At 45.3% G+C, this 21,840-nt stretch overlaps 2 protein-coding genes across 7 annotated transcripts in view; one reads left to right on the top strand and one right to left on the bottom strand.

The window, feature by feature from the left end:
- TRIM37 (tripartite motif containing 37) overlaps nt 1–18,731 on the top strand; it is a 64,043-nt gene extending 45,312 nt beyond the window's left edge. For 4 of the 6 annotated variants that reach the window (XM_084823332.1, XM_084823336.1, XM_084823337.1 and 1 more), the window contains 5 exons: nt 2,087–2,398; nt 3,885–4,016; nt 4,299–4,482; nt 5,160–5,278; nt 9,107–10,079. In XM_084823332.1, the coding sequence (XP_084679458.1) occupies nt 2,087–2,398; nt 3,885–4,016; nt 4,299–4,482; nt 5,160–5,278; nt 9,107–9,381 (1,022 nt within the window). In that variant the 3' untranslated portion in view covers nt 9,382–10,079. Of the gene's footprint in view, nt 1–2,086; nt 2,399–3,884; nt 4,017–4,298; nt 4,483–5,159; nt 5,279–9,106 lie in introns of all 6 variants that reach the window. The other 2 variants (XM_084823335.1, XM_084823333.1) reach the window with 2 other exon arrangements.
- PPM1E (protein phosphatase, Mg2+/Mn2+ dependent 1E) overlaps nt 14,516–21,840 on the bottom strand; it is a 101,713-nt gene continuing 94,388 nt past the window's right edge. Inside the window, exons 5-8 of the mRNA XM_084823366.1 lie at nt 21,322–21,510; nt 20,185–20,328; nt 19,778–19,871; nt 14,516–18,457 (exon numbers count right to left, since the gene is read on the bottom strand). Coding sequence (XP_084679492.1) covers nt 17,385–18,457; nt 19,778–19,871; nt 20,185–20,328; nt 21,322–21,510 — 1,500 coding nt within the window. The 3' untranslated portion in view covers nt 14,516–17,384. The remainder of the gene's footprint in view (nt 18,458–19,777; nt 19,872–20,184; nt 20,329–21,321; nt 21,511–21,840) is intronic.

The raw sequence follows: 21,840 nt of genomic DNA, 5'->3' as shown, positions 1-21,840 counted from the left end.
ATTTGGCTTAACCCAGATAGTAAATATCTTTGTTTACTGACCGTATGATGTAGCATTTGGTTCAGGTTCTTGTAGAAGAAAGGAGATGTAGTTAAGGTGGTAATACTTCATGTAACTTGAGCTGAAGCAGCACACAGTGTCCTGTTTCATCAGGTATGTGGAAGGGTATGACCCCACACACTGAAAGAAATAAGAGAAGGGGCAGAGATTATCAATGGACATGGCAGATACCAGGGTCAAATGTGATCTTGTTCCCTCTCCATTATATCTTGGAACCTGTCATTGGAATGCCTGGATGGCACACCCATTTTTTAAAGCCTCATCTGGGCCCTCAGAAAAGGCAAGAGAGAATTTGAAAAGCAAGATCTAGCGAGGAGCCAGATGGTTTTGAACTACAACTCCCATCACCCCAGCTATTGACCATGTTGGCTGAGGCTGCTGGGATTTGTATTCCAAAACACCTGCGGGGAACCCTTGCTATTTTTGATGTGTATAAAACATTAGATGCATCCTAGCCTTAACTGGACACATACCAGAGGAAAAGGTGGCTTAACTGTACATGTTCTTCTGTTACCACAGACCAGTGAGGGTCAGCTGTTCCTCTTGTTAGCAAAGAATTGGTAAATGAAATCAAACCTTGTAAATAGACTAGGCAGGCTTAACATTTGTGTTTGGGGCAAATTGGCCTGGGGACTGATAGCTTGTTTCAGGTCACTTTGAAACCATTTTGTTGACTGAATAGAGCAGAAGAGAAAATCATGATCCATCTGGTACATGCACATACTTTTTCTTCCCTCTGGAATGATGGCATTTGTACTCCCATCTCTAAAGATAGGAAGAGAGAGGCTGATACGGAGCATGGTTGATTCAGTTTCACAAAATAAAACAGGCTTCATGTTCTCAGTAGGAAGAGAGATGGCTTGCTAAGACACCCAGATTCTCAAGGAAAAGAATACTGGCAGGAAGAGTGCCAACGGGGAGCTCTAAAGGTCAGCTAAGAGTGTAGTGATGGGGAGCAAACTTCACTGCAGTCATCATCACAGTATAACTCGTGGTACTTTTGATCCTCTGGGTGGACCCAAGGGGTGGTCTGATAAATTATTTCTGTCTTATTGGAATGCAGGTAGGAGAACTATATATAGCAAGCATAAGGGCTTGAATAAGCATTCTGATACATATCCAGATGGATTCTTGGCTGGATTAGAGCTTCAGAGGACTATACATCTTCATTTTCTCCGACACTGATGTCAACACATGGTCAAATCTGATTAGCTTCTATCTGCATTCAGTATGTGACCCCTGATTGGCTGGGATCTCATAGGAAAGAAGCCATTTGAAGTTCAGGGGAACAGTGGCTGCAAAAAAGTCGTTTTGGTGGGGAACCCTTTTACCTCCACTGACAGTGGGTTTTTTGCCCTGAAATTATTCACAGATAAAAATCTGGCATGGTGCTAACTTTAGAGCATTTGTCATACAAAGTGCTATAGCAATAATTTCTTTTTAAAAATCCACAGTATCTACTAAGCATGCTGTGCTGCAAATAATCCATATCTTGCAACAAAGATGCAAGATGTGGATCTTTACTCAGAATAGCTAACATAGCTTAAATCTTGTTAAGATTCTTTCCTTGGGTTTCTGCAGACTTCCAGATATTCTGGCAAGGGATGGGGTGATAGAGGGCAGGGGAGGAGGAAAGACATGAACTAAGGGGGGCTGTAACATTAGGCACAGGACTCCATACAGCAGATTGCTGAGAGGTTCCTCTGCTGACAGCTTTTTGTGGGTGTGTTGTGTGACTTCTGCTGGGCAGACTGCAGGGGTCATGCTGCTTCTCTAGTTGCCATCATGTGTGGTGTGGACTAACAGGGGCTTATGGGGGACTCACACAGAATAAAGTCCTGGGGTCTGTGGATTGCGATGTTAGTGTGCATTCTGTTTCTTTTTTTAACCTGCCACTTTTGATGGGAGAGCGCAAGTAACTGGAGGGCAGAGAAGACCTTGCCCAAGGCCCAGATAGATGTGTGTCCATTCCCCAGGAATACTCTCAGAGACAGTTGACATTTTTACCATTTCCTCTCCCATCAAGCATCCTATTCTCTAAAAGAGAGAGATCAACGGAGACACCAGGCCATGTGGCGAGTTCCACCAGACCTGAAGATGCTGAAGAGGTTGAAAAGCCAGATGGCTGAAGTCCGCAGTAAAATGTCGGATGTGAAGAACCAGCTGTCGGAGGTCCGGAGCAGCAATGCCACCTCTTCCGATGGGCAGACGGCTTACTCGTTCCCCGGTGACCAGGGAGCCTTGGCTGCGTGTGGGACAGAGAGTTACAGCAAGCTGCAAGAACTTGGGAGGGAGCTGCTGACAAAATCCTCCCTCTCTAGCTGCTACATACGGAATTGTAAGTGGGGGTGGGCTCAGCTGTCATTTCGGTAGAATGGGAACCGTCTAGCTGCCTGAGAATACAAGCATGCAGCCTTTTAATAGCCTACACATGAATGTGCCTATCCCGTAGGTAGGGTGCCAAGAAAATTAACAGTGTGCCATCCTGCTTCTGTTGGAGTAGTGTTAATGTAACCTTTTCCAGTAAGCGCACTCACACTCCTAAAAAAATGAGCATGGATGAGAGTCCCAAGCCCTGCATATTCTGAGAACAGGTTGGAGGCTCATACAGTTTTCTAGTCCAATTGACAGTATGTGTGCTGTGAAGATTAATCTGCTTTTACGGAGGCACTGACTGATGGAAGCAGTCTCTCAGAGCTGCACTTGCAGATATTAGTACCATCCAGAAAAGACTAGTTCAGCCTTCCCCAAGCTGGTGGCCTCTAGGTGTGTTGGACTACAGCTCCCACAATCCCTGGTGGATCATGGGAGTTGTAGTCCAACACATCCGGAGGCCACCAGCTTGGGGAAAGCTGGACTAGCAGGCGTGGTTGCTGCTGTGGTGGGTCCCTGTGCTTCACAGTGCAGGCCTGTGCCAATGTGTGACCCATCCAAGCCAAACTTAGACCTGCTCTCTGTTGTGTCTCTCCAAGGGCCTTCCAAGCTTCTGCACTCCTCAGTAGCCTGAAAAATCAGGAACTTTATCAAGCTGCCAGGAGACCGCATTGGACAGTAGGTCTGGTGTAGAACTAATACATTAGAATGTGAATGAAGCCGTTCCTCGAATTGGATAGGGGCGTCTTGATGTGTCTACAGGGATCAGAGGAAGGTGCCTTGTACCAGGGAAGTTTAGTTGTCCCTCTCTCTCATCCTGTATTGCTTCTTCCAGGGTCTCTGGCAGCGGCCTTTCCTGTCAGTGCTTCCTGAAGATGCTTTGAGCTAGAGACACCAGAGTTTGAACCTGGGGCCTTCTGCAGGCAAAGCACGGGCTCTGCCTCTGTGCTATGGTCCTGTCATTAAGCGCTTTTTGTTTTCCAGTTCCCCAGAACTGAGTGAGGGAATCTATCAGTATAGATTAGTCTTCCCCAACTGGGTGCCCCTAGATGTTTTGGTCTACAGCCCCCAGCATTCCTGACCCATTGGCCATGGTGGCTGGGGCTGATGGGAGTTGAAGTCCAAAACATCTGAAGGGCACCAAGTTGGTGAAGGCTGGCAAAGATGGTTGGTGCATTTTTTAGTGCTGGGCTTTGGATACGGAATAACTTGAGAAATAGCACCCATTTTAAGCGACAGGAGCTGTAGTCTTGGAGGGTGAGCAGAACCCGGGGGCTTCCCCTAAGGAAGGGAATATTCCTCTCCCAAGGGTGATGTGAGACATCTTGTGTTTAAACGTTGCCTGGAAAAATGTAATAATGACAGTTTGCCTTTCAAGTCCAAACCAGAGGGGTGTGTGTGTTTTAAATACTGATTATATTTAAGATTATGCTTTTTTTAAAACCTTGCAGCCACAAATAAGAAAAGCCATTCAACCAAAGCTGGTCGAACTGGGGCGGCAGGCAGCCTGTCTCTGCGCAGAGCGATGGATTGTGGGGATGGAAATCTTCGCTTGAAGGGAGACTGTCAAATTTCCTCTGAAGGTATTTTCCTCTGGTAGTCCCTTAATGGCATGAGTGTGTGGACTTTTTCAGTCCCTGGTAACTTCTGTCTGTGGACCTTCCATATTGCTGTTGGTAGATCTGATCTGGTAGAATATAATTTGTACTCCAAACCACCCACGGAATCCAGGGTTGACAGAGTGCTGTCTTTTCCAAAGTGCTGCTTGTGTCCCACAATCTTTATTGCATTATTTGTTTTAATATTGGAAACCCATCACGACAGCTTGGGTGGCCCCTTGATGAATCTGCCTTACCTTTCTATAGGTTGCCTAGGAAACCCGAAGCCCAGCTGTAGGCGCAGCTCTCCCAGATCTTTGACTAATGGTAACGTCTCAGAGCCATTGAAGCCTGAAGACAGACAGTGTGACGTCTCTGATTCTGATGTGGGTGTTTCTGGTTTGAATACCGTAACACCTGTGGAAAAAGCCAGGAAAGGGGTAGCTGTCGGGTAAGTTGTATGTTGCATTGTTACCTGTTGGCAACGTTTTGAAGTAGAGGAGCATATTTTTAGTTTCCCCTTATTACTTTCATGACATGTAGCTGGGGGGCCCATCTCATTTCCCCATCCCCTCTCATTTTTCACTCTTGGAGATGCTTCTTGTTATGCTGTGAAAGAAACTAGTGCCTCTAAAACTCTGTTGATAATTTTGTTGCTGCATCCAGAAAATCACCAAGCTTTAAGGGTAGCCCATGTTTTTCTGGTGGCTGAAATGTAAGTTCTGTAAGAGAACTGGAAATGTGCGGATCCAAAAATTATGCAGGCTTACTTGCTTTGAAACAAACTCTGCCTGCTTTACTTTGTATTTGTCACCATTAAATGTTTGCAGACTTTGGCAGAGTGCAGTGAGGTGTCGTGGGGTGAGAGACAGGAGAGTAGTCATGGGTGGGGAGAGAACATGGCTCTTGTAGGCCAGTCCTTCAGAAAGGAGTAATACTTCGCAGGATGGAAGCTCCACCTTCTGTCCTTAGTAGCTGTTGCCTTTGTGTCTTCAAATGAAACCCAGTGACCATGGCCCTTTTAAAATGACAAATGCTGAGGTTCTTGGCAGTGTAATCTAGTGCTGAACGCCAGGCTGAGGAACAGTCTTTCAGGTGTTTTGTAAGGCCTTCCCTCTCCTTTTTTAGGTCCAATTCAAATAGAAATCATGTGGAAGCCGCAGAATCGGCTGACTTGGAAAACAACGTTGAAGCTGGAGAGCTGCCAGTGGTCCTCTCTGACGGAGCCTCAGCAGGCCCAGAAGACGGTAAGACTGAGGAGAAAACAAGCCCAAGTCCCAAGTATGGGGACTGACTCTCTGAATGTGTTAAGGACCCAGTGCTCTTGTAGGACAAGGGCTTGCTGTTTGTTTGGCTGGATGCAAGCAATTCAAAGCCAAGGAGGCTGGAGTCGACATACAGAGAACCTTTTAATGAACTTCCACCTCTAGTGTTCCTCACAAATATGGGGAATCCTGCTAGTCACTGGTTGAAAAGCTTAGTGTATTTGGTAGCTGGTTGGGGAGGATTAAGTCAGTACTTACGATTAGTGGTGTGAGTTGGGCAGAGACTTGGTCACTTACATTCCATGCAGTACGCTAACATGCCATTGGCCTACGCCCGTAGTGTTGAACCTCTTTCAGCCTAAGGGCTGAATTTCATTTTGGAGATGCACTCAGGGGGCCCATTCCAGTAGTGGGTGGGACCAAATACCAAACATAGAAGCATATTTTAGCTTAAAACCCCTACTAGCAGTAACTAAGCCTTAGGAGGGGTATTTCAGTCTTATAGAATGGGGGAAAAACTGCACAAAAGCCGGGAAACCAGGAGATGATTGGCAAAGGGGTGAGGCTAGGCGAAGGGGGCATTGCACTCTGGGAACCCCGGAGGGCTGGATTTGGCTCCTGCACCTGAGGTTCTGCACCTCAGAGAGGCCTATACAGAGAGAGCCTGTCTTCACAGTCACAAGGTTCCTGGTTCAGTCCCTGGTGCCTCCCAATTATAAAGGATCTTGGGTAGCAGAGTTGGGAAAGAGCTCTGCTTGAGTCCCTGGAGAACCGCTTCCAGTTGGAATACGGGCTAGTGGGCTTGATGGACCAGTGGCCTGACTTACTGCAAGGCAGATACGTGCGCCTAAGCATTTAGCGGCAACACTGCCCAGAGCAGTGCCTAGCTAGTCAGATGTGTACCACAACAGAACATGGAACAAATGTCTGCTGAGCCATGTTGGTGGTTGGCCTCAGGAAAACTTCTTCTCTCACACCTCAATTCTTCCACCTGTGAAACAGGAGTAAATGGCCTAACACAGAGAAGGAAGTTGCACTCATGAGTAAAGGAGTCATTCCTCTGTTGAGCAGTGGGCTTTGGTTACTGTGAGTCCTCCCTGGTGGTAACGAGCTTGATGGGGTTATCTTACTGCCTCTTTAGAACATGGCTTAGAATGGGCTTAGCGATGAGGAGATCTTAGTTTTCCCTTTGGAAACAAAGAAGCCTCCCTGGGGTGCTTCAGAACCAAGGTGGGTCTCCTTTCTGGGTCACAGTAGATTTATGAGTAGATAGTTCATAAAAATCTGCCTTCCACCCCTGTGCTCATTTGAATTTCAGTTTGTCATGAATTGCTGCTTGGATCTGGATTTAAGGTGCCAGCATCCTTCATTATCTGTGGCGGGCAGTCTTGTGTAGGTTTCAGAGGGTGTGTCTGTCACTGGGCAGAAAATTCCTTCTTAGTCACTATGCTTCAAACACAGTTAACTCTTGCAGCTTGACCTTTGTAAGAGGCAGCAAGAAGAAGGGGGAAACATTTTTTAAGTTGCATTGTGGAAAACCCTGGGGCACGCACATTGCTGTTAGTTTCCTTTTGGATAGGGGAATAGGAAGGAGCAGAATCCTTTTGATTTGGCTTTTTGTAGCCATGGAGACAGAGAATGTTGGTGGTTCTCTTAACAGACAAGGACAAAGGGATTGGGAGCCTGATGTTTAGTGTGTTGCTCTGAGCTGGGGAAATCTCACTCCCAACATTTAGATTCTTTTGCAAGATCTTCCTTAATAGAGCTGCCTGACATAAGCCCTCCAGCACCTTGGGATAACCATTGTGACTAGGAATAGTGTTTGTGTGACTAGGGATTTGCAGGGTTGGAGAAGCTGGTAAGGGTAAATCTGCTTTAAAGGGCTGTGATACTTTTCCTATAGCGGTTCACTGATGGTGCTGCCGCTGGTGAGAGGGCATGCTGGCTGGCTAGCTTCCAGCTGTGGAAAGCAGCTTTAACAGTGGAAGCAAAGACCATCATTAGGTGGATTTACTGAGGTAAGAGTAAAAAAAAAATTAAGTTGATCAGTGAAAGCAACATGTGGCTAAAGGCCCCATCATAAACACTTGAACTTGGGAATGAGTTATATTGATGCCCATCTGTTTTACTTCTTAAGTGCACTGAGGGTTGGGTTGTAAGTAGTACACTTGGAAGTGTAATGTTGAGTAGGGGAGGGGAGCCTCAAGGCACGCTCATTACAATCGCAACTGTTATCTGAAAGCAAATTTCCTGGCACTCATCGTTTTGAAAATTGGTAGCAAGAAATGACTCAACAGTTGGAAACACGAAGGCAGCAAAATGGAGCACTGGAACATCAGAAGCTGCCTTAGCCTGAGTCAGACCCTTGGTCCATCTAGCCCAGTATATTGTTGACACTGACTGGCAGCCGCTCTCCAGGGTTTCAGGCAGGAGTTTTTCCAGCCCTACCTGGAGATGCTCCTGGGGGTTGAACCTGGGGCCTTCTGCATGCAAGGCAGGGGCTGTACCATTGAGCTATGGCCCCTTTACCTGCAGATTTACTTTCCTGGGAGATTCCTTCTGCCCAGATGGAGCAGGACATCTAGTGATGGGTGCCTCCTCCTATCCACTAGTGCAGGCAGGACTGGCAGACTTCAAAAATTATACCAGGGGAACTACCCTCTCAGATTTGGAAATACTACGGCTGAGGAAATATACCCCAACTTAAAAAACAATGTGTACACTTCAAAATGCAACTAGTAGGGGGAGAGACAGTAAAACTCATAACAAAAAACAGGAGGAGGCCAAGAAAGTTAACCCCACAATTCTAACTAATTTGACTTCCTAAGGCAAGGGTGTCCAACTTTTGGCCCTTCAGATGCTTTGGCATACAACTCCCATCATCTCTAACCATTAGCTATGTTGGCTAGGGCTGATAAGAGCTATAGGCCAGAACATCTGGAGGGCCACAAGTTGCCCATGCCTGGTTTAAGGAGAAGAAACAAACAAAACCCCCTGCCCCTAAAAGAGGAGAAGCCCAGGCTCTCTAGCCTGTGTGGAACTGAATATCCCACTCTGCCCAAGAAGGAGGGATGTTTATGGGCAGATGTTCTGCCATCTGGCTCTGTTTGAGTTGCCTGAGGGAGCATTGGAGGTTTCCTGAGGCCTAGAAAGAAAAGTGAGAAAGATTGTGATATCAGTCGACTCCTCTGCTTTGATTGGGATATGTGTGTGTGTGTGGGGGGGGGTGCGTGTGTGTGCGTGCGTGTGGGATGTGCAAAATGTCTTTAAACATGCTGCCTCAGTTTTCACAATTTTGGTTTGCCAGTTTTGGGATATTGCTGAAAAAGTACAGCTGTACTTGCACGCGTTACTTGAGCACCCATAAAAATACGCAATTTTTTTCATTAATTGTATCCTGTAAAAGATGTAAATGAGCCACACTCCTCCAGGTCTTTGTTACTTTCCAGTTTGATTGGTTCTTGCTGGTGAATCTCTGCCTGCCCCAAAGTAGGTGTTTGTCTCTGTGATGACATAAGAATTGCCTTGCTGGATCAGACAAGGTTCCATCCAGCTGTCCAGCCGTGGAGATGGCCCCCTGAAGTAGCATCTCCTTTGATGGGGATGCTATCAGAACCAGCAAGAAATGCATTTTCTATTAATGATTTATCTTCCAAGGCTGTATGTTACTTTCTGGGCTCAGAGAGAAACTTGAGTGGTCTTAAAGAGCAACGTTGCAGTTCCAGGAGAATAGAAGGAGCCTTTTGGCTTCTTTTTGAGGGTAATTCCTGGACCCTGAGCAATCTGTTTTCCTACTCTTGCTGGGTACAGCTGGGCTTTGCCAGAAGCATGTCCTTCACCTCCTGCCAGGCATGAGCAGTGACAGCGATATCGAATGTGATACAGAAAACGAAGAGCAGGAGGATGTGGAAGCTGCCAGTGCTATTCCAGATGTCTTCAATCAGGCTTTCCAGGCCCAGGCTTCAAGTGACGGTAGGAAGGCTCCTTTGCAAGGACCAGGGCTTCCAAAATCCCAGTGCCTGGACTTTTGGAAATACCTTATGTGCTTCTGGTTTTATAATGCTCCTTCTATCCCCCATTTCTAGAGCCCTAGTGCTCACTCCTATCTTGCATTCTCCATGTGTATATCATAGTTACACCACCAGGATTAATGTGGTGTGCTTGTCTTTAAACTCTGACCTTGTATTGTTCCTAGATGTGAGAACTGGAGGTCCCGTGTCTCCAAAAAGAGGCAATGGGAATTCTGTTGGCTGGGGTTCTTCAAGCTAACCTTGGCATCGCAATACAGTTGCCTTAGCAACCACACAGGCGGGTATCTTAGCCCCCTCTTTTCTTTCATGAAAGGACCACAGTACTGGTTATGCAACCTGAATGGGCCCAATATCATTGAGGCTGCTTCTCGCACAACATTTTCCGTTAAGCATGAGTGTACTTTCAAGTAGGTAGACGTGCCTCCTTGTACTGTGTAGGGCTCCTGGAGCCATAAGCAAGTACAGCAGTAACAGATCAACCCAATGTCATTACAGTATTTCCCTCACACACTTTCAAGAAAATCCGTGTGAGATGCTTGTCAGTTTATAGAATCACAGAATCATAGGGTTGGAAGGGACCTACAAGACCATCGAGTCCAACCCCCTGCTCCTCTGCTTTTAGTGTGTTGCATTTCATTCTGAACTTCAACTTTTTGTGTTCCTTTCAGCCTTGGATCTGTGCTCGGTTTTTCCTGAGGGTGACCAAATAGGCACAGAAAACCTCGCACTTGCCACTGGAAAGGACGGCATGAAGTAAATTCTAAAGTAACTGCTCTTGGGTTACCCTTTTTAATGTGATGCAGTCTCATCGTGAACCAGCATCTCTTGATATGCTCAGTTGAACTTTTGTGAGGATTTGGTATATGTGGACTGAGACAACTACCAGAGAAACTGCCCTTGTGATACTGGTAACTTGCTACCTGAATGACTTTTAGTAACATCTGGAGGCTTGCAGGTTTTCCTTGTTCATCCTCCTTGTCTGTCAATAGCTGTTTGTGGATGAGGATGAGGGAGAAAGATGTCAACAGTGCAAATTTTGGGTCATATAGTTGCCATTGCACCTCTTGAGGTCTCTTTTATGAACTGGAGCCCTCGCTACACGCAGGAGGATGAGTTCATATTGAATCATTGCAGTACAGATCCACCCCAAATAATAAAGACCTATTCATGTCATTGCTACTGGAGATATCTGGCTGCAACCAGAACTGTTTGTATTGCTTTCTTCTTTGTTGAATTTTCTAGACTTGGGTTTGTTTAAATGGGTTTTTAGGCTGCAGGTGCATGGACACTTATCCCTTCTCTTCCACCCCACCCCCTCCTCAGTGCATTATGTTGACATGGGCTCATTCTTGTAAGAAATGACTCTGCCTGCCTGCTCTTTCTCTCTCTCTCTTTGGCCCAGGTAGAACATTTCTCAGTAGGGGCTGCTCAAAGTTGGATTAGCTTTGATCCAAAGTGGATCAAAGTGGATTTAATGTGGATTAGCATTCACTAGCCTGTAGTCTGAGGTGGTGCAACATCATAGGGTCTCGCTTAATTCATCCCCATTGCTCCTGGTAATGCCATATCCACATTCGTTCTCTCTCTCCCCCCCCCACCCTCTCCTTTCCCTTTCCTGCTGGAAATCCAGCTATACTGCTTTTCTGATCCTGCTCAGTATAAATCTGCGCCCTATGTGCCTCCAAAAGGTGCTAGAACCTCAGCCATGCTCCCCAGTGGCTGAGGTATTTGAGGGATGGAAGAAGGGAACACTCCTGCTGCCACTATTTTTAGATGGTGTGAATTGACAGTAAAACTGCTGTAATTCGGAGTCCTAAGCTAACAGTGAGATGTCTGTATACAAGAAGTCCTCCGTTTCATTCCCCGCCCCCCATTAGTCCAATTTTGGCCAGTTGGAGCACTTGTTCCCAAACTCTTTTGCCATTGTGCATTGTATTTGAGCTGCTAAAGGTGTTTCTGTGAAGCTATGCTCAATTGGCTGTTTTCTTAAAAGCATGCAGTACTGTATAAATGTTAGTTGTGTGCCTCCCGAATGTTGTATTTAACAGAAGGATACATTCTTAAATGTAATGTTTAATTGCTGTAAAAATTCATATAGTTCAGATTAAAATGGTTTGCACTCTTTTAATTAATAAAATGAACATGGAAATGACTGTGCTTGTGCAACTGAAGCCACAGCTAACAGGCTGAAAGGGAAAGTTTGCATTGGCTGGAGAGGGTCGATTGTTAAGTTATTGTTAATAACAATAATGGATTGTTAACCCATTTCAGTAGCAGAAAGGCTGCAGGGCCTCAAGCAGAGAACAGCCTTTTCTGTTTAGTGAAGTCCTATTCAGTGACTTTAGAATTCTTTTCAGTTTAGAATGTTGCTCCTTTAAAGTGAGACCTCTTCAGTGGATTCAAATGGGGTTGGCTGATTCACACCCCCCCCCATTGAATAATGTTGGCAGTGGATTGTGTCTTCTGTGAAAACAAGTCATCAGCACACTGGAAAGGTACCATGCATGGAGCAATTGAGAATTTGAGTCCAGGTGGATGCTATTGTTTGAGACATCTTTTTGCAGAAGCCTTGCTGGAATAGGTAGCGAAACAGGCGAATCTCCATTCACAGGCAACTGCTGTAGCGATTGCTAGCGAAGGCTCTCTTAGCCAACCACCCTGGCCTGGGACCTACCCAGAGCAAGTTCTTGCATCTTCTTCTCTCACAGTCACAACAAAGAATGACCCAAAGTATTCCAGCCATCCCAGTGCTTACTGGGAAACACAAATGAATTGCTGCTACTCCAAAAATATATATGGAGAAACTACTAGTGGTGGATCACGTCAATTGCGGGGGGGGGGGGGAATAGATTGCACTCTTAGTTGTTTTGAGTAAAGCAACCTTTCCAAATCTTTCCTTTTGAAGTAGGAAATGGAAATGAAGACTAGTTTAAAACAAACCCAACCAACTAAAAAACACAGGAACCATTTTTGTTTCTCCTTTGTTTCCAGGGTTTACTGAAACTGGGGGTTGACATTCATTGTTGGGGGCTGCCACTGAAAAACTGCTGTTGTGTAAGCCTGGGGGTGAGCTCAAGGCACAGTGTTCAAAACCATCGTCTTCCCTTTTTTATTCGGGATCAGGAACAAAAATGTATGTTCAGGAAGGATTTATGCGTGGAACCTGCAATGAAATGTTGTCGTGTGGAGTGCTTCTGTTCGGGACACTCTCTTCCAGTCTCCCTTCCATCCCAATAGCCAGCCAGCAATCTCTGCCTACTGAGCAGGCTCAGAACTCATTGTTTTGTGGCCCACCACCCTCAGCACCTTGTACTGCTGCAAACATCGGGGTTTTCTTAAGACTACTGATACCTCCTCCTTATGGGTGGGTGCATTTGGACGGCATAATAGCAGGGCCTCTCCTCCAAAGTTTGGAAATAGGTGAGGTCTCATCTTATATTCGGACTTATGGTATGAGAGAAGCTCAAGACTTCATGTGTGATTATTTGCTTTGAAATAAGCAGAGAACTAATAACGTATGGCTGTCAGAGCTGGACTATAAGGCTGAGGGCCGAAGAATTGATGCTTTCGAACTGTGGTGCTGGAGAAGACTCTTACGAGTCCCCTGGACTGCAAGGAGGTCAAATCAGTCCATCCTAAAGGAAATCAACCCTGAGTGCTCATTGGAAGGACAGAGACTGAAGCTGAAGCTCAAATATTTTGGCCACCGAATGCGAAGAGAAAACTCCCTGGAAAAGACCCTGATGCTGGGAAAGACTGAAGGCAAAAGGAGAAGGGGACGGCAGAGGATGAGATGACTAGATAGCATCACCGATGCAATGAATATGATCTTGAGCACACTCCGGGAGAGAGCGGAGGACAGGAAGGCCTGGCATGCTGTGGTCCATGGGGTCACGAAGAGTCAGACACGATTTAACGACTGAACAACAACAACGAATAGAGAACAAATTAATGTTTGCTGTTTTATTAAGATACTGGTAGAAGTTGAACATAGTCCTTACCTTTTGTGAACAGCTTTAATAAATAAAATATGGCTAATACACGTTTCCTACTGAACTTGTGAGCTATAGGAACAAAGTTGCCAACAGGTCCCAACACAGCAGTAAAGTCATTTCTATTAAATTGACTCACTTCATTAGTTTCATGACAGCATAAGTATCTTTCAACAAGAGCTCAATAATACGCTTGGCATTCTTAGGAATGTGCCATACTAACATTTTAATATTCAGGATGAATCTCAGCTGGTTTTCCCCAATCTAGCTTCTACTTCTAGAAGGAAAAATGCAACAGCTAAGGATAAGTAAAACAAATTAGTTTTTCTTGGTTAAACAAAGTCTTGTGTGATACTTGTACAGTACTTCAGTGTTTTAATACTGGCTGCTATAAAAGATTGGTGTTTAGTGTAGTGTAAGAATGACTTCAAGATTTAGTCTTGTATATATTCCATGACACTGTTCACACAATATACAGGTGCAAAACATAACTTTGTCCTGTTAACAATTTATGCTGTAGAGAACAGGCACACAGCCCTCACTTACAGGCACGACTATAGTTACACTTTCTTCTCTCTGGCTCCTCTTTTTCTGCAAGTGAATGAATGAGCTAGTTCTTGTTGGAGCCAGGTGTTCAGGCTCTACAGAGCTATAACAGAATTCTGGGCAGGGGAAAGGGCTGCTTGAACCAAAGCTCTCACTTGTAATGATAAACTTAGTCTGCATAGTTTCTTTTCTGGCTTAAGTGAAGGTTCCAGGAGAAAAAGCACTGTGCCTTTGTATATTGGACAGTGGTATATACGAAAAACACTGGCCGGATGAAAGGTAGTGCTGTTATCCTAGACTAGATTGAAGGGTCTAAGTGTAAGAGCATTAGCAAGTGACAACTGCATATGAGGGATGCAGGCTGCTAAAAGCAGCAGGACTGGGCTGCTACCCAGCAGCAGGAGGAAACAGGCTCTGGCAAAATAAAGGGAGGAAGAACGGTCTTGTCTTTTTGAGCCAGGTGAGGGTGCTTTTCCTCCCTTCCCTCTCTGTGTCCCCCTTGTCTTGCTTAGGGAAGCCACAGGAGGATGTGCCCTTTTAGGGGTGGGAGGAGTGGGTTGAGCCATGTGGAGGTGGGTATGTGTCTCATCTTTTAAAGTGATAAGGATGACTAATGGCACTTCAAAGTATAAATATTTTTTTTCTTTTTTATACAACTGTTAGTGCAACTAAAATGGATTAATGGCTTCCTGCTCTGCTATTCCATTTCCTACAATAGGAGACATTCCTCACAATTCATCATCAAAGTTGGAAGGAGGAGACAATAGGAGAGGGATTAAAGGGATCCCTTTGAAACTCACAGTGAATAAGCTCAAAAGTAGATCTTGAGCAGCCCCAAGGAAAGGCAGCCCAGAGTCTCCTGCCATCACCAACCATATGACTCAGGTGTTCCTACACAATTCATGTAGCTGATGCAGATTGTGTGAACTCGAGGGATACTTCAGCTCTTTCTGGGAAAGGTTTCATTATGCAAATGTCACCACTATTAAAATACACAGGTTTACAAAACACTTTACAGACAACCAACATTAAGTTAATAAATACAGTTAGATACCTATATATTTTTGTACATTCTTACCAGTTAGAGGATTCAAAGTACATAATACAGAACATTCAGATATCATTAATTTAAAAGGGGAGCTTATTGCTTACATCAGCAAGCAGCAAATAAGGGCACAGGAGTTTGAACTGAAGAGAACTACTTCCTATCACCAGTGGCATTAAGAGAAAAACACGGCATGTCACAAAGCACTGTTTTTTTTGCCTAGTGTGTAGAATTGAGCAGCATATATTGGACCAAGAACAACTACTTTTAAATACATATTCTACCATGGGTTAAAGATTTGCCTCACAAATGGATGCTACAAGCTACCACTGTGTAATGAAAGAAGAAATGAACACTTGTTATTTATTTGTAACAATATTTGTACTGGACCACACTAAGAATGGATGACAGTTTCCCTCCTGAAGGGATAAACAGGACAAGCAGTAGATAATCCACATACGAATCCACACATATGGAGTTTCACCTCTTAAACATGAGAGAGCATACTCTGAGGGTAGCACTTTCCAATTATGCCTGCATTTTGGGAAAGAGGGTCAAACATCTGCACCATTTTGGAATTTTGACATGTCTTCAAAGAATTGGACTTGCTCTTTATGGAGAAGCACACAGCTCTCTGAGAGAAGGGACTTGCAGTATAACTTCCCTACTGCTATTAAGTGTTTCCAAACAAGATAGCAAAGATGGCCTGACTATTGCACACACAGCTATTCAGCACATCCTCGCTTCCTTGGTAACACTTGATTTGTAACACAACGCACCTAAGGCTTACAGATGACAAATGGAAAAGCTCTGTGGTCCCTTCATTTTTGTTTCTCCCTCCCCCAGCATGAGTAAAGCTGAGACCTTCAGTTTGCTTTACTTGCTTTCTACTATTTCACTTTAAGAAATCCGAGTCAGTCAGTCAAACGGACAAAAAACTTACAATCCAGAAGAATTTCTTAACTAGCTGTATTCCCAATTCTTAGGTAAAGAGTTTGCAGGCATGTCAAAGCACATCAGTTAGTGATACTATTCAGCTATTAGTAAATCTCCTTGGAATTGTGTGATGCATTCAGATCTGTGTAAATTGAAAGCCTAACATTCAGGATCATTCAAGCAAATGTCAGCGAGAAAGAGGCCTCTTCTAAGATGGTGTCTGATTCTTCTGCATTCCAGGTAGCTATTTAATGCTAAAATTGCTTTGTCTGTTTTTTAAAAATAGTATTTGCTCATTAGGATGAAGGACAAACAGGGAGGCAGTCCTCATACATGCCCTTCCCCTGCAGTTGACAGTTCAGAGCTCTAGACTCTCAGTTCATTTTGCAGTTGCTCCTACAGCCGGCTGCCCCTTCATGCTTTTCCATCTAGTTACATTCCCAGTCACTCTGAGTATCCCTAGTAGCTTTGTTTCACATTCTTAAGGGCTCTTGAGATGAACATGTGAAGTAGGTGGGCCAAAAACTACTCCAGCACTTGATTGTCCTGAAGAATATCAGAGTCTATTAACTGGGAAAGCAGAACTGATGATAAAAGGTCTAAACAGCAAGTGGGTGGCACCATCAGTTCATGGGGCTGCATATTTGTATCTGTACTAGCTTTATATCAGTTTGACACCTGAGATAAGAGGGCTTGGGGAAGAGACAGTGGCAGAAAGAATTAACCACAACTATTATTAAATGCAAACAGTTTTGACATTATTACTTTTTCATTTTAAAAGACTACGATGTCACTAAGCACCAATCCCCCCCCCCTCCAAACTATTGAAATTTCAATATAGTTTCAACTTGAGCCACAGGAAATAATCTTTAAAAACTACAAAAAGTTAGTTTTCCTTCGGTTTTCTATGTTACAGAGGGGAAAACATAGTTAAACGTTGAGTCATATCTTGATCTGAGTCTTACTGGATATACAGTAGAGGCTGGGAGTGCTCAAGTACTAGATTAAACCCCTATATGGCTTTTAAATAACATACCTGCAAAGCATCCTGCTTTCCATAATTTTTTGCCCTGTTAAACTTAAAGACACCCCCTCTCCTGCAACCTGGACTAACTATGTCTTCCTGCTCCCTCCCCTACCCCACCTACAAAAACTGACAGTTTTTAAAATGGATCTTTCTGAAAATGCTGCTCTACAGACTCCTCTCAAACAGGTTCACTCTTTTTTTTTGCAGTCTCTCTTTACATATAGCACTTCCCTATCTAGTCCAGTGAGTTAGTGGCAGTACCCAGTCCAATGAGCAAATGAAGCTATGGGGGAAGCATGAGCGAGAGAATGAATGTTGTCTATGAAATTGCTTAGAGACTGGCATGCCAGCCCTTATTTTTTTGAGATTCACTTTTATTCCTAGGATCTATTTACATGAATGGAGCATTCCACAATCACATAGCTCTGAAATGCTCGCTCTTAATTACTTCTCATTCTGTAAATGTCTAACCTAGCTATTTGAAGAAGATGGGGAAATACACAGGAGCATGTTAATTTTTACAGCTCCAGAGCAGCCATGGGTCTGGTACACAGTGACTCTGCCTTAGCATCAGGAGGATACTCTCGCCCTGGCCCTGGCGACAACCAGAGAAGCCCTGCCAGAGACGGCTTCTTATCAGCTTATTTCTCCGGCCACTCACACTGCTAGGTGAGGACAGAGCTAATCCTTCTGTGTGGGAAAGTGGCCTGTGCTCAAACAGAAGCATGTGGAGCTTTGGCTTGAGTCTGGCTAGCCGCTGCCACCGCTTTACATCACAGAAATGAAAGTGGGAGAAAATGGAAGCTCTTCTTCCCCATGACTTGAACCATTCACCTTCGAGCCCAGTGGAGACGGGAGACTCGCTCACCACGTTGCACTCCTGTGGGTTTGTAGGGCCAAAACTCAGAGAGGCCGGGAGACTGCTCTGCCCGTGTGCAGGAGGTGCAGCGTCAGCCGCTGTCTCGTTCTCTGCTGATGCACCGTGATCCAAGGTTGCTCTCTTTGGTACCCCAGCACTGAGCCCTTGATCGGGGGACAGGCGTTTGGCGCTCTGAAGTTTGCTAGCTTCCATTTCCCTCAGGTCTAAACAGCCTGGCTCTTCCAACACGTTGATTCGGGAACCTGTGCTCAAGGTAGTTCTGTCTGTGAAAGAATCCACTCTCCCATCGTACCCTAGATCAGCAGGTGCCGAGACCTGGTGCTGAGGCCACGGCCTCTTGCAATCCCCATGGTTTTCTTTATCATCGCCGCTGTCCTCCTGCCCACCTTGGAAAGAGTTCTCTGTCCATTCTGATTCCTCACTGACGCTCACTGCTGTACCCATGTCCTTGAGAAAGACCACAATGACAGTGATGTTGTCGCTGGAGCCAGCATCTCGCGCCGAAGCCACTAACTTGTGCGCCACCATGCTGCTGTCCCCATTGTTCTCCTTCAGGTGGTCAGCCACCACTTTCACTGCCTCGTCGGGGTTCACTGTGTCATAGAAGCCATCACAGGCTAAAATGAGGTAGTCTTCAGATCCATCCAGAACTGTGGAGAAGGAATCTGCATCGCCACAGATATATGGCTTGTGCTCTGCGTCACCTGGAGCGGTTGGACAGACAAACCCAGAGAAGGTTTAGGTCTCTGGCAAGCAGGGACACATCAGTGAATTCTCTTTACACCTTTGCTTAAAGGCAGTGGAACTGTCGGAACAGTAAGGGCAGCACGTTCACTAATGGAGACAGGCCACCTTGAAAGCTCTCATGTGGGACTCCCACCTCTTGGCCTTTAATTGAATTCATCAAGTTCCTAGCTGTCATTGGCATAAAAGTCTGAAAATACACCAGAAGGGAGAAAGCAAATTAAAAGCCCTAGGAATTACTAGCCCTAGTAACTGATTATTTGAAATCCCCATAGCTTCTAAGCTATGGACTGAGGAGTTTAGGCCTCAGGCCTCTGATAGATTTGTGCTGCTCTGGGGACAGAACAGATGCCCTGCATACTGTGGGGGATTTGACCTGCAAGCAGGCCATTTCTAAAAAAGGGTACTGCTGAGCCTAAAAGCAGTTGCCATCTGTAAACTAAAATCCCAGTTTCACTGTGAGTGCAGACTGCTATCCTCATGGTATACTCTGCTCCCATGGGAATCACATGACTGAGGCTCTCCTGGGCAACAGCCTCCCACGTCCTGGGTTGGTGCTGTAGCACATAAACCAGGCCTATGGAAAATGTCCTGAGGAAAGTAATGTTTACTTTGGCCCTCCCCCTGCTCACTGGAAACACCCAGCCATGCCCACTGCAGAGTGCCTTGCCCGTCAAGACTACCAGTGACATGAATACGTGATAGAGTCATCTGGACAAGTCCTGGCTACCTTTCAGTCCAACAAACACTCAGCCTTCAAGATGGAGATGTTACTGGTCTTGATTTTGGAAAGAAATTCTAACGTTGCAGCTAGAATGGGGACTTTCCCTGTCCCCATATCTGGTATGTGGAATTATACTTCCTGTGGTAGCTCCCATGTGAACTAATATGGCTAACAGACACCGATAAAACGTCCTCTGTGCACTTCCTTATTGTTTTATAACCATATCACGTTTCTGATCATGAACCCACCCTATTTGAATCTCTTTGTTTTAGGTGCACTTTTCTGTACTTCCTATAATATCCTCTTGTGAGATGAGGTGACCAGAACTGTTCAGAGTCTCCATCTGACAGCACAACGGATTTTTATAGTGACACATAGTGCCTGCTGTTTTGTTTTCAATCCCTTTCTAATGTTGGATTTGCCTTGTTCACTACCACAGCACAGGATCTCTTGCCTGGGTCATCACAGCCTATTTAGAGTATGATCACTGAAACTCAGAGGACTAATACAGAAGAAGGGACATGGAAGGGAAAATTTTAAAAATTAAGTTTCCTACCAATGGCTCTGGAGACAGACAGACTCCCGTTGACTCTCCATGCCCCAAACCAGACCACACAGCCTCCAAGGGCCTCAATGCGTTTCTTCTCATCCTAAACCAGAACGCAACACACAAGCTGATCAAAGTCTTTGCTGCCGGGGATTTTCCTAAAGATTTTTTTACGCATGCACGCGCTCGCGCACGCACGCACACTCTCTCTCTCTCTCTCTAATTTCTGTAGCAGTTTTGGCCTGCTTCTCTCTGAAAGCATAAAAAATAGGTTAGCCCAAATCATTAACTAGTATGTACTTGGACATTTAGGGGGTCTGACTGACAGAGCCCAAACCAGAAGTGCAGAGACAACTGTGCAGAGCCCACAACACTGTTTTCCATGTGGCACTCTGCAACCCCCAAACCGGTCTCACCTCTCGATCTGGTTTATGAGGCTTCATCAGTTCCACAGCTTGACCCCTTCTCACCAGCATCACCTGGGAGTCTCCCAGCCATGCCACATATAACACGTTCCCTCGGATGAATGTCACGACGCCCGTGGTCCCACACCGCAAGCTCTAGGGAGAAAACAGAGGCCTAGCTTGACACAGGCTGGAAGAAGCTGAACAACTGTTTGGGGTGTTTCAAACACACCTCAGCTGCCGCACTATGGGAGAATCTCAACTAAACAGATCGGTTGGAATGATGGAGTGAAACGCAATTGCTGCTTTTTGTGGTTAACTGACTGCTGCCAGATCTATCCTTCAAGCCAGTGTGAATAATAAAGGCAGATTTTACCAAGTTGCCCTGATGCAATGTTTAGATCCAAGTGGAACTCCTGAATATACCAGACAAGACCATATTTTCCATTTAATTGTTTTAAATTTTGCATCTTAAAAAGTGTTTATAAACATAATAACACGTGGTCTAATGTTGTATTTTCTGTACTTATTTTTATGAATTGTTGTGAACTGCCCAGAGATCCTTGCCTATTGGGCAGCATAGAAATGAAATAAAGACATCTGAGTGCTGGGAGAGTTCCATCACTGGGCAGGTCCTAAAAGCAGTGGCTGCTTCCTAAAACACTTTTTTCCCCCAATTCCACTTTTCAACCAAAGGAAGCATCTGAAACAGGAGAGGCCTGATGGTGCGCCATCTCCTCAGGTGACCTTAACTTCTGCTGGAGCACAAATCAAGCTCTTGCATTGCTCAGAGTAGGGCAGATAGAGCTTGAGTCCTATGACCACTCCTGTGCTAGCATAAGGGTGACCGTGCTCTCCCTTGTCAATGCAAAGAACACTCATTAGTACCTTTAGTTAACTCTGCAGAGAACATAGAATAGCACACACCCCGCCCCTGTAGATACAATTCTCAGAGGACTTTTTTGCATCCAAGTTCGACCCACTCTGAGAGAAAAATACAATGTTGTTTGGAAGATCACTTCCTTCCTTGCTTGAATCCATCAGTACAACTTATTTTTCCTCCTCCCCCCATTTAGATTCTCTCCAATAATTGAGCAGATCTTTCTCAAATCATAACCCTGTCTCTTTCAATTAATGATGCTCATTCACCTCTCTGGCTGCCTTCTGCACAAAGCGTTCATCTGTCACTCGGAAGGCTTTGCATAGTGCTTCTGCTGGGTCACGCTGGAACATCTCTTGGCGCACCAGGTTCACGTGGAGGTGGATGGAAGCATAGATGGCGGCGTCCACTCCTCCATGGCCATCGAATACTGCAAAATAGGCCTGCTCCTCTTGATCCTGCCAAGAGAAGCACATTGACTTGATAAAAAGCCTGGCGGCGAGCAACTCTGACAGTGCATGTCAGACATTTAGTGGGCATTTTAATACAGGGGGCAGAGGTTAGACTTGATAAAGAACAAGGTGCTTGACAGTCCTTCAAGAAGCAGACCCCTCCAGGACTGGGGACGCAGACATAGCAATTAGACAAGTGACTGCCACAGGGCTGTTGGTTTGATGAAGTTTCTTCATCCAGCTACTCTTACCAGCCCCATCCATCTTACTAGGCTTATCAGGAGGTACAGCAAGAGCTGCATTCTCCCTCCTGCAATACCAGGCTCCCTGGGCTCT

The sequence above is a fragment of the Heloderma suspectum genome, chromosome 16 (assembly GCF_057233095.1).
Source record: "Heloderma suspectum isolate Gila_16-S chromosome 16, 16-S_ref, whole genome shotgun sequence".
NCBI lineage: Eukaryota > Metazoa > Chordata > Lepidosauria > Squamata > Helodermatidae > Heloderma > Heloderma suspectum.
This window is presented reverse-complemented; position numbering and strand designations above follow the sequence as displayed.